This window comes from Mus caroli, chromosome 10 (assembly GCF_900094665.2).
Source record: "Mus caroli chromosome 10, CAROLI_EIJ_v1.1, whole genome shotgun sequence".
NCBI lineage: Eukaryota > Metazoa > Chordata > Mammalia > Rodentia > Muridae > Mus > Mus caroli.
Window position 1 is genome coordinate 14,432,537 of NC_034579.1, and position 12,302 is coordinate 14,444,838.

The 12,302-nt window shown below is 43.0% G+C and overlaps 1 protein-coding gene across 6 annotated transcripts in view; it reads left to right on the plus strand.

Moving 5' to 3' along the window:
• Nhsl1 (NHS like 1) overlaps positions 1–12,302 on the plus strand; it is a 126,463-nt gene that overhangs the window by 85,334 nt on the left and 28,827 nt on the right. For all 6 annotated transcript variants that reach the window (XM_029482924.1, XM_021174682.2, XM_021174684.2 and 3 more), the window contains one exon: positions 3,848–3,972. In XM_029482924.1, the coding sequence (XP_029338784.1) occupies positions 3,848–3,972 (125 nt within the window). The remainder of the gene's footprint in view (positions 1–3,847; positions 3,973–12,302) is intronic.

The window sequence follows — 12,302 nt, forward strand, 5'->3', positions numbered from 1 at the left end:
CCTCCCCTCCTTATATTTTGAGACACACTTCCACTGCAGCTGGAGCTCACAGACTGGCTAGAGTAGGCGACCAACGAGCACTGGGGACCCTCCTGTGTGCTTCCTCAGTACTAGAATTGTAGGTGTGTGCGCTTTTTATTTGTGCGCTTTTTATACTTACGCCAGGGGTCCGATCTCAGGTTGACACCGTCCTCCTTGCAGTAGATTCTGTCGCCACTTCTAAGTTAAATTCACGAGATGGCTGTCTTGTTTTTGTTTTTGTTTTCCTTTTCAAGACAGGGTTTCTCTGTATAGCCCTGGCTGTCCTGAAACTCACTTTGTAGACCAGGCTGGCCTCAAACTCAGAAATCCATCTGCCTCTGCCTCCCAAGTGCTGGGATTAAAGGCGTGAGCCACCACCGCCAGGCTGTCTTGTTTTGACCCTGCTAAAAATGTGGCTCCCTGGAAATACTTATGCTTGTTCCTTATGCTGAAGAACTTATTTTCTGTTGTGAAAGGAAAGGAGGGAAATTCCGTAGTTGGGAAAGCAGAGGCCTCAAAGAGCAGTGATCCTTATCCAAGCAGTCCTTCAGGAACAATAGCTCAACTTTTACCTTCATTTCTAGTTCAAGAGCCTGTGCTGAACGTGGGCCTTCTGTTCCACTTAGGATCTCGTTTCTGTCTTGTAGTTGCTGGTGTAACCTGACTGTCAATTATGTACTGTGTTGCAGTGAGCTTGCCTCTCACTATTGCTCTCCCACTGTGGTGGAAGAGCCTTTGTCTGTTCATGGTGCTTTGCTCGACTCTTGTCTCCTGAGCTCAGTACGCCTCATTTTAATGAACAAAGCCCTGGTTTTAGAAGCCAAGATCTACTGCAAGCTGGTAAAGGAGACTCCCCTAAATGTCCTCTAGGGTTGGACTAAGTGATAGTGGAATTTTGTCACTTTACTTCATTTTAGAAATTGGGTAAGAGGAAAAAAAAGGTCACCTGCCAATTCCTAAGCTCATGCTATCTCTGTTAGTCTCAGGTGCAGTACCCTGTTGCGTTTGTTCTGTGAGTGTTTGTTAGACCTTAATGTTTGCATTTTTCTGCTGTGAATGTCATGATAGGAAAAACATGCACTGTCATTCACACTGGGAGAGCACAGGTGCCACACACTGGAAGTGCAGATCTCAGAGTCGTTAGCCTTTCATGATTTTTCATGAATGGGTGGCTGCTCTGAAGGATTTGAGCTTTTAAGATTGAACATGTGCCAATTATTTTGGCTGTGTTTAATATTATTAGCCATTTCTCCAAAGAATAAGAAGTAATATCACCCTTTGAAATGGGCTAGTCCAAGAGTCCATACTTCCTAAAGAAAAAAAATTATGTTTCAAATATTATCAATACATAAAACAAAAATTAAAGTTTTCTTCCTTTCTTTCTCCTCTTCCTCCCCTTCTTCCCCTTCTTTCTCTTTCTCATCTTTCCCCTCTCCCCCTTCTTCCCCTATCCTCCCTCCTCCCCCTCTTCTTCTTTTTCCTCTTCCTCCTCATTCCTCCTCTTCTTCATCCTCCCCCTTCTTTCTCCTCTTCCCCTTTCCCTTCTTCCCCTCCTCCTCCCTCTTCCTCTTCTTCTTCTTCCTCCTCTTCTTCTTCTTCTTCTTCTTCTTCTTCTTCTTCTTCTTCTTCTTCTTCTTCTCCTTCTCCTCCTTCTCTTCCTCCTTCTTCCTCTTTCTCCTCCTTCTTTTCCTCCTCCTTTCTCCTCCTTCTTCCTCCTCCTCTTTTTTTTTTTTTTTTTTTGGCATGGCTTATGTGTTAGCCCAGGCTGGCCTTGAGCGTTTGTTTTCGCTTCCACCCTCTGAGTGCTGGGATTGCAGGTGTGTGCCACCATTCCCACTCTTCACATAGTTAGAAGATTGTGAACAAGAGAGTTTCGTTTAAAGGCTTTGGCTTCTATCTTTATTTTCCCTTATTGTCAAGTTTCTGAAAGTCTGTATTGCATTGGTTATTAGCATAGGTGGTAATGAGTTATAGCGGTTTATCTTGCAAGGTTTGTTCCAGCCCTTAGAAGACTCAGTGTTACAGAGAGGGTTGGAACAGCTTATTTCTAGGGCTATAGGAAAGTGAATTTAGTTGCAAAAATTAAGTAATTTTTAAATTACTAAAATATGGTATGTAAAACTCTTGAATTGAGTCTTACTGCTTTTAATTTTCCCATGAGGTAGGTATTGAAAAGAAAATCAAATCCAATATTTAAGGATCCCAGTAATCTTCAGAGAATCCCATTTGGAAACCACTCTTCATGTTTCCTACAACATAATCTCAGCAGAAGGAGGATCTACATCATTTGTATTTGTCTTAGAGACAGTGATAACTGTTGGGGAATTGTTAAAATATATCTCTGTCTATGGGGATAAATCGTATGAGTGAAGTTTCATTTACACACACGTGGTAAATAAATGATATGTAAATGTAATTTCAAAAATTGTTTGGTTCTCAGAAGTTTCAGACACTTGAAGATTGCTCTTCAGATGTGGTATGAATGACTGCCAGCCCATAGCTGACTGACTCTGTTACTTAGCTATCTCACTATGTTCACTTTCCACTTACATTGACATTTTCATAGACCTCCATGACTATTGTCATGGCATGATTTTTCTGTTGTTGCTGTTGTTTTTAATTCTGATTTACGGTTCTGAATGAGAAACTTCCTCTATCCACTCCACTGTGATAAAGAATGAGGACTTTTATTTTCTGAAAACAACAAGAGCCTCATGTTTTTGTCTCTCACAGAAGTGACTGCCCTCTCTCTCTGAGACTCGTAGATCCTGTGTTACTCGGGTGCCGTGGAAAGGCAGTAGTTTGGTGCCGTGCCTTTAGGTGAATGGTTTAAAAAAAAACTCTGCAAAGAGAAAACTTTTAGAACAACACATTGGGATTTTTTGGTTTCTTTTTTGCTGCTGCTGCTGCTGCTGCTCTAGAAAGCTGGGTTTTAAGGGAACCACATCACAGCTCCTCTTGCCTGGAAGTTGCTCCTTTACTGAGTCTGGGAAGCAGCAGCAAAGGTCCCGGTGCTTTGAGAAGCCTCCACCGCCTTTCCCACCCACTACCCCAGATGCTGGGAGTCCTCCCTGCAGTGGTTTCCCTTGGAGAACACAGCCTGTGGGCCCAGCCTCCTGCCAGTCAGGGCACATAGACCATGCTGCTGCCAGGAACTCCTCTGTGGCATGGCCAGTATCTCAGGCTAGCACGAAGCTTCCTATGAAAGGCCCCACAAGAATATTGATATCAAAATGAAATAGCAGGCCGAGTGATTATGGCACCTGCTTGGCATCTGCAGAGCTGTGTGTTTCCTTTCCAGCGGCCTGGGCTGTCCCCCCTTTCTTCCCCTCCTGTCTCCTTCCCTTGCCCCACCCTGTCTTTATGTAAAGTACAGGCGATCACAATCACTATAGGATCTCTCCTATCACCTCCCCTAAGTCCTAGAAGCAAACAAGGCTTGGACATCACTTGTGTTTTGGATTTTGAAAAGCTGTTAAAATATAATCAGTTCTCTGACAACAATTATAGAACAGTAACTAAGGCCCTGGCGTAAAATTCTGAGTCCACCCCGTCCTTGCCTGGCATCCTGAACATGAGTTTTAATTATACTAGCCTTTAATTTCCACGAACAGCATTGCTGACAAGTGTTTACCGTGTAGTGTTATGGTGCACTCTGAAGATGCATTAAAGTGATATTTAGTGCCTTAATAATCCTTACTCATTTATATCATTATTTTGAAATTCTATTTTTTAGGATAATATTACTGGAAAAGTTAAACAAAGTGGACTCGGGAAGTTCTGCCTTCTAATGATCTCTTACCCTCGCTGCCTGTCTCCCCTGCAGAATGTGACAAGCTGAGGCGAGATGGCTGCCGAAGTTCTCAGTACTACTCTCAGGGACCCACGTTTGCCGCCGGCTCCAGCCCGTGCGACGATTATCAAGATGGAGATACAGAAACAGACCGGAAGGTGAGGCCAAATGCAGCACCAGCCTCTGCCTTGCACCCCACTGCAGAGGAGATAAACCCGTCATTCTAGTTGTGTACTGTCATGTCGTGCGTTAATTTCTTGGCTTTGACAAAAGTACCCTGATTCTATATGTTCTTATCCTGATGGGGAACTGGTTGGAAGAGCCCATCAGAAGCTCTCAGGGCCATCTCTTCAATTTCTCCTCCAATATAAAGTTATTCTACTTTTTATAAAAAAGAGAGGTGAGTTCAGGATCCAAGAAATACACAAAAGCAAATATGTATTCTATATATTTGTTCGTTTTGAGTAGCAAAGATGTCTTTCAAAAGCGTTTTGCTTTTCACAGGATCAGGAGCTCAGTCATCTCTCCAAGAGCTCTGTTGTAGTCAGAGCTACCTCAGCAATAGCAAAATGCCAAAGAAGGCCGCTTCTGAGTGGGAGATTTCTGTGTAGATTGCAGTTTGAGGGATTATGGACGTGGCATGGGGCTCTAGTGAGTGTCCTCTTGACTGTCGTATCTTGGTGGATGCATCTCATTAACAGGATGCAAGGGCGTGGCTGGGTGGGTCCAACAAGAACTACCTTAGTTCCCTTCAAGAGCACACCCTGGATAGCCTGAAAACCTCCTTAATAATCGTACATTGGAAAATCCTGTCCCTGAAATTGTACTCTTAGGCCTAAGCCTGTAGACACGGGCCACAGAGGCGGAAACCATCTATTCAAACCCCTAGCAAAAACTAAAAGCTACTATTTCAAAAGTGTGTTTTGATGCAGGCCAGGTGTGTGAATAACACCTTTGCTTAGATTTTCTCATCCTTGCCGGTTCAGTTGGTGACTCTGTGTTCCTTTGGACTCCTTTTTCTCATGCCACCTCTTGTAATACACAGACGACATCACAGTCAATACTTCCTCAGGACTTAGTACACACGAAAGAATGAAAGTGTGTGGAGATTTTTAATCCCATTATCGTCTCTTCATTTTATTCAGTGAGGTGGACAGACAGTGGAATCAATTAAACAAAGTAAGGTTTGGGAGGTGGGCTGGGCTCCTTTCCAGGAAGCACAGTTTTGAAGATCTGTTTTCATCGTTTTACTTTGTCTGCCTGTGTGTGGCTGCAGTGTGTGGTAGTCCATAGCATGCCTGTGCCCCAGAGACCTGAAGGGGGTGTCAGCTCTCCATTGCTTCCATCCTTGCCTGGATTTTTACCACAGAATAGTTTTTTTCATTTCCTTAAGGGTATGTTTACATATTAGGCTAATCTTTTTGCCAAGTAAGACAGCTGCTTACTGTTATATAATGGGTCAGGCAGCCATTTCAAACTGGATCTGTTCTCAGATATCAAAAACTGTTATCCTTCTTTATTGGCATGAATAAGGAGAATGGAAAATCAGTGGTGAAGTATACATTGAGATCCGTGTGTATCCAGGTAGACCCCAGCCTTCCACTGATCGCCACAGGAGGAAAAGCCAATGATGGACCCAGAAATAGTGCTTAGGAACGAGCCAGGGACGGTGTCTAGGAGTGGCATGGCTTTGTATATGGTGTGTAAGGTGTGAGTGTCCGAGTATGAGGGGTCCCTGCCATCAGCTTGGCTTTATGGCAATTCTCCAACATCTTTAGTAGAATGGAGATGTGGTGTCTAAATTCTCACTGGCTGCTTGCTCCCTCTGACAATGCAGCAAGATTTGATTGCACTTTCACCCCTGGACCAGGAACCGGAAAGTGGGACCACAGACTTAACTCCTCAGACATACATGTTCTTTCTTTTCTTTCCTTTTTAAAAATGTAATGCTTAGTTATGAGTGAGTGTGTGTGTGTGTGTGTGTGTGTGTGTGTAGATGTGTACACACACATGCAGAGGACAGAGGAAACGTTCTGGGAGTCCTCTCCTTCTACCATAGCTTCTACCTTCAGGTCATCAGGCCTGCGTGGCAAGTGTTTTTACCCACGGAACCGTCTTGCCAGCCTCTTCCCATGTGCTTTCTTCTTTACCAGATGGATCAGAGACTCCCTGGCATGTGTGGAAGAACTGTTCTCTAAGAACTCTTCTAGGCCCCCCTGAGTCACAGATGGGAAGCATGTCTGCACCACAGCCTTCCTATATTTGGGCTCTCGGGAAAGCACACAGCCATCTTAAAACCATACTTCTTTGCTCACATAAAGTTTTCTTACTTTGTGATTTAAACAGGTTAATATTCATTCTGTGGCTTGATAGCCTCAGACTGCACCATTGATGATACTTAAAAGGAGCTGTTCTTTTCTTGTTTTTCAGTATACATACACTAAGTATTACCCCCTTTTTTTTCCAAACCAATTTATTTATTGTTATATGTAAGTACACAGTAGCTGTCTTCCGACACACCAGAAGAGGGCATTGGATCCCATTACAGATGGTTGTGAGCCACCATGTGGTTGCTGGGATTTGAACTCAGGACTTTAAGAAGAGCAGTCTTAACTGCTGAGCCATCTCACCAGCCCCCACTTTTTTTTTTTTTTAAAAGTTGTTCAGTCTAAGTTTTACCTCAAAGCAGTTTGTCACAAAGTTTGCTTTAGGTCTAAGGAAATAGTTTAGAGGTAGAATGCTTGCCAGTAATGACCAAGGTCTCCCCCAGAAGAGAGATCATAATAAATATGTTTCAGAAAATAACAAATAGATATCTATCTATCTATCTTGGGTTATACAATATGTTAGTATTAGTTAGGATAACATATTAATCAAATCACAACTAACCAACCATGCTACCTATCTCGGTTTCCTTTCTTGTTGCTGTGATAAAAGTTCCCTGATAAAAGAAACCTAAGGAAGGTTTTACTTCCGGTTATGTGCATCATTGTGGGGAAGAGCTTGAAGTAGCTAGTGATGTCATACTCACAGCTGAGAGCAGAGTAAGGAGTGGATATGTGGATGCTAGTGTTCGGCTCACCTTCCTCACCTTTACTCAATCCCCTGTGCTGGGAATGGTGCCACGCACAGTGGGTGGGTCTTCCTTAATCAAGGTAATCCTGCATAAACATGTCCACGTGGAGGCTAACTTAATCTAGACAAGCCCTCGTTGAGACTCCTTTCCCATGTCATTCTAACTTGTTGGGTCAACAACTAAAATTAACCATGCCACCATCAAATCAAACCTCCTCTTTTTTCTTTTTCCCACTTATTTTAAAACAAATTTTTAAACCTTAGGATATGAAGTAGTGGGTTACATTTTGGCATCTTCATACATATGTGACACTATTCTTATTCCCATTTGTTCCATTCTCCATCTACTTACCCAGTATCCTTTTCTATCTTCTGTTTGCTTTTCTTTCTGTTCTCCATTATTCCACCCTTTGGCTTTTTTATTATCTTCCATCTTCCCTTCTTTGCTTCCTTTCCTTTCTTAATTCTGTGAAGCACAAAAGCCTCACTTGGAGCTGATGAGACTGTTTATCTAGTGAAGGTGCCTGTCACCAAGCTTGGTGACTTGAGTTCGAATCCAGAGCCCACATGGTGGGAAGAGAGAACAGACTTCCACAAGTTGTTCTCTGGCCTGTGTATGTGTGTGTCACACAAACACACACAAATACACAAATGTACATACATGCACGCAAAGATGGCAGTAAAGGCCCTCAGGCTGATTGCTTCTAGGTAAAATGAGAAGTCACTATGTGAGCGGAGCAATGAAGTGACATGAATTGCTAATTAATGTAGTGTATGGAGATGTGTTCCTGGGGAGTTGATGGCTGATGCAAACACCAGACAGTAGGCTACTGCAGTAATCCAGGGAAGAAAACACTTGTGGGGACAGGGACAGGGACAGGCGCGGCAGTAGTAGAGGTTCTAGGTTTATTTCTGAAGTGTAACCTATGGGATTTGCTGGAGTTCATCGGAATTGTTCATCTCAATCCTTCTAAGTGATCATTACAGAAATTATTTTCATCTCGTCTTCATCTTTGTGTGTTTTTTCAACTCTGCTGCTGTTTTTACTGTCAGGGCATGTTAATTGCACTAATTATGGGTGGCCTTAACCTGACCCCAGCATGCTAACTCATCTGCTCTGTCTGCTGCTCTCTCAAGTCACCTCTTCTCAAACCCTGCCTCCCCATAGAGCCTCTGGAAAACCAAAGCAATCACAAGGCATCCTTTTTACACACTGTGTGACTGCCCCACTTGCCCCTGTTCCTGTATACACTAAACCCTTCCCTGCCCCCACAATGGGTAAACCATCCCTAATCCTTTTCTCTCCCTTTATATCCCAAGTGACCAGTTTAGGGCCAGGCATTCAATAGGCACTCAGTGTCTTCCCAGTGGAACAAATAAAACCACTCCCTAACCATCAGATGTGCCATCTGCCCCTCCCTCTTTGGCCTAATGGGTTCTCGTTGCATCATAACCATCATTAGGTGAATACACTGAGTTGTCTTTCATCTTGAAGGAACCTTCCTGTGGCCTTCATCTCCCTCCAATTCCACCAGAGTGTCCTTTCCTTTCATTTCTCCAAGGAACTGTCTAGACTAACTGTCTCCACTGCCTCTGTTCAGTCTCCTTTGAAGCCCTCCAAGCCTCTATCCTCAGCTCACTACTGAAACTACCCTCCTGTCTAGTAGTCACTTCCATGGTACCAAACCGGTGGTTCCCAGAATTCATCTTGGCCTCTCCGCAGCATCATGTGTGAATCCTCTTAGAACGTTTACTTAGCTTTTATAGCACCACACTCCTGCCTGGTCCCCTTGTCCTTTATTTTACAGGCCCTCCTTCCTAGTCACAGGTGCTCTTCTTCTCCCATGTGCCTACGTCTCCCATAGGCTCAAAGCATGCGCCTCTGCTCCTCTGAGACAGCTTCAGGCCTTAAGTAATCTTAATGAGCCCTCCTCGTTCTAAATCCCATTTATGGAAGTTTTCTACATTTCTATGTTTCTTTTTAAAAACAGGGTTTCACATTGTAGTCCAAGTTCACCTGGAACTCGTAGTATACCTCAGGCTGTCTTTGAATCCATGACAGTCCCCCTGCTTTGCTCTCTGAGGGCTTAGATAGTACAGGCGTGTGCAACCTTGCCCAGATTTAAATACACATTTTTTTTAAACCTGGACTTAAACATTTATCTGCTAACTGTTCCAATTTACCTTACAACAGACTTGGCCCAATCCAATTCTGTGATTCTCAGAACCCTCTTAAAAACAGAACAGAAAGAAATCCAGTTACCTCCAGGGAGGGAGGGAGGGAGGGAGAGGGAGGGAGGGAAGTCAATGAGTTCTACTTGTTGCATGGTATCTTAGTTAGGGTTTCACTGCTGTGAACAGACACCCTGACCAAGGCAACTCTTATAAAGACAACATTTCACTGAGGCTGGCTTGCAGGTTCAGAGGTTCAATCTCTGTTATCTTCACGGCAGGAAGCATGGCAGCATGCAGACAGACATGGTGCTGGAGAACGAGCTGAGAGTTCTACATCTTGTTCTGAAGGCAACCAGGAGACGACTGACTTTTAGGCAGCGAGGAGGAGGGTCTAAAAGCCCACCCGCACAGTAACGCACTTCCTCCAACAAGACCACACCTACTCCAAATAATGCCACACCCCCAGTCAAGCATATTCAAATCAACACACATGGCTGTAGGAAATCACTCACTCTTCTTTTCTTTTTAAAGTGCTGCTGGCAGTAGAACCTAGGGCCTTAGCATACCAACCCAATTATCTACTTCCCAGCTGAATCCTGATGCAGCAACTAAACATATTTTGAAGGAGCAAAGGTGATTGCAAGTATAATTTGAATAGGTCACCTTTTGTTAGATGGAAGAGATATAGGCAATTTTGGAAGTGATTATTTAAATTTATGTGATATATCAGATCTGACCCCAGAAGAGAGGGAATGTTTAATAGACCCGTCTTATGGATAATGGGCAGAGATAAGGTCCAATGCCTGAGGCAGTTCCAGAGGAAAAGGAAAAACTCGGTTCTTTTTCTAAAGATTTTTTTAAAAAAGATTTATTTATTATTATATATAAGTACACTGTAGCTGTCTTCAGACACACCAGAAGAGGGCATCAGATCTCATTACAGGTGGTTGTGAGCCACCGTGTGGTTGCTGGGATTTGAACTCAGGACTTTTGGAAGAGCAGTCAGTGCTCTTAACCACTGAGCCATCTCTCCAACCCCTAAAGATTTCTTTATTTTTTTCCATGTGTGGAGTGTTTTGCCTGCATGTATGTATGTGCATGATGTGTGTGAAGTGCCACAGAGGTCAGAGGAGGGTGTTGGAGCCTCTCGAACTAGAGTTTAGGCCAACCATCAGCTGCTGTGTGGGTTTTGGGAACCAAACCCAGGTCTTCTGCAAGAACAGTAAGGGCACTTAATGGCTGCACCATCTCTCCAGCTCCAAGTTCAGTTCTTTTTAAGGAATTAGTTTAACACAAAGCCAACACTTACCAGAGACTCTAGGAAGCAGATTAACTGGCCAGTGTGACTGATGAAGACCAGTTTTACCAATCATAAATCGTTAGGAAACATGACTGGCAGGTCATTAAAAGATAAATTCTCCATTGTCACCCACAGGTTACTTTAATGGCAATGTATGGACTTGGATAAAGGATGGCAACTGACTGTTAATGTTAAATATATTAATAAATCTAGGGATAAAACATGTAATTAAAATAGTAGATATTACAAGATATTTAATACAGTTTAATAGCCATAAAACAAGAAAATTGAGATGAGGGGTAGGGAGATGGCTCCGAGGGCAAAATGCTTACTGTGCAAATCTGATGAGCTGAGTTCTCTCCCTTGAACCCAAGATACAAAGGAGCGAACCCAGTCCTGAACCCTGTCCTCTAGCCTTGCTGTGTGTACTGTTCCCATACACATAAGAATGGGACGTACGAGAAGGATAGTAGCAGTATTACTACCTAACTTTGAAGGGGAAGAACCATCCAGCACGATTAGACAAACACTATCTCCAGCAGTGATGGCAAGTTTGCTTAGCACTCCTGTGAGATCATGTGTGCAGTGGTACAAAACAAACAAAATAAAAGTTGTATCCCATATATATAATAAGCATAATATTTGGAAAGTTTGTGCTTAAATTACTTCTCTTGGCACATTTAAATATGTATACTTGATAAATTCAGGACCATACAAATTTTGAATTATTATAAATAATGTAATTCACTGATTTAGGAAGGTATCAAGTTAATATGTAGAAATCAGTAGCTTTTGTATTTATAGTTGGAGTATGAGATGAAATTTTAAAGTTACTATAGTAGGCAAAAGAACCAAATTTAGTAAGGAACTACATTTAGTAAATTTAGTAAGGAATATACATGATCTGTACAAGGAAGCTTTAGTGTAGCATGAAAGAGCAGAACTATGACATGAAGAAGTGTTCTCAGGCCAGACGACTCAGTGCACAAATACTGTCATTTCTTCCAAAGTGAACGTACTAAGTTAGCTCCAGAGAGAAATGGGTTTGCTCCGTTGTGTCTTGGGACTATGGGAAGAGGACATGGAGGCTGCGTGCAAGCATTAGTAGCCAGGGTGATTGAAAAACAGAAGAGAAACGAGGAATGGAAGCCGCCTGTGCCGATTTGCAGGCAGTTAGGAGTCTTGCAGTGTGGACCCTGAGTGCATGAGCCAGCAGAACCTGATACCAAAACTGGAGAATGGTTTAGAAATGGACTTAGGTCTTTACTGGGTTTAGTATTGTCATTGCACTGATGCTTCACTCCAGAAGGTTCTCCACAGCAGCGGTCTGGGTTACTTCCAGGTTAAGGCTCATCTGCAGTTCAGTTCTTACAGTGTTAACAGCAACAACACCAACACCAACACGCCACAACTTTATTCTCAAAGCCATGCAAAGACCTTTAGAGCTTGCAGCAGAAGCCACTCTTGAGGGAAGGCGTGGGGCGGCAAGGTGAGGGAAGGGTAACAGTGTAGAGTTCGCCAGGTGGCCGGTGGCTGTGGCCGCACAAGGGCTAATGAAGAGCATCTGGTTTGCATCCAGCAAACATTGGGATGTGAGCTCTGTCCTAAAATGAGAGTTGTTGACAGAGCAGGGGGTGAGGGTGATCCATTAGAGGAGAGGACCTCAGGGCCTTGTCTCCTGCTTCTTTCCTCTGGCTAATTGTGCTAGGATAATTAGCCTAATTATCCCCATGCAAGAACTTGTACCAAGTGTAAGAATATGTTTGAGGGATGAAGAAAGGTAATTTGCTAATGAGAGCTACAGGTCCTTGATAGTGACAGCTTTAATGTAGTGTGGCAAGGAAAAATAAAGATTAGTCCCAATTGTTTGTGCTGCATATCTTAAAAAAAAAAAAAAAAAAAAAAAAAAAAAAAAAAAAAAAAAAAAAAAAAAAAAAA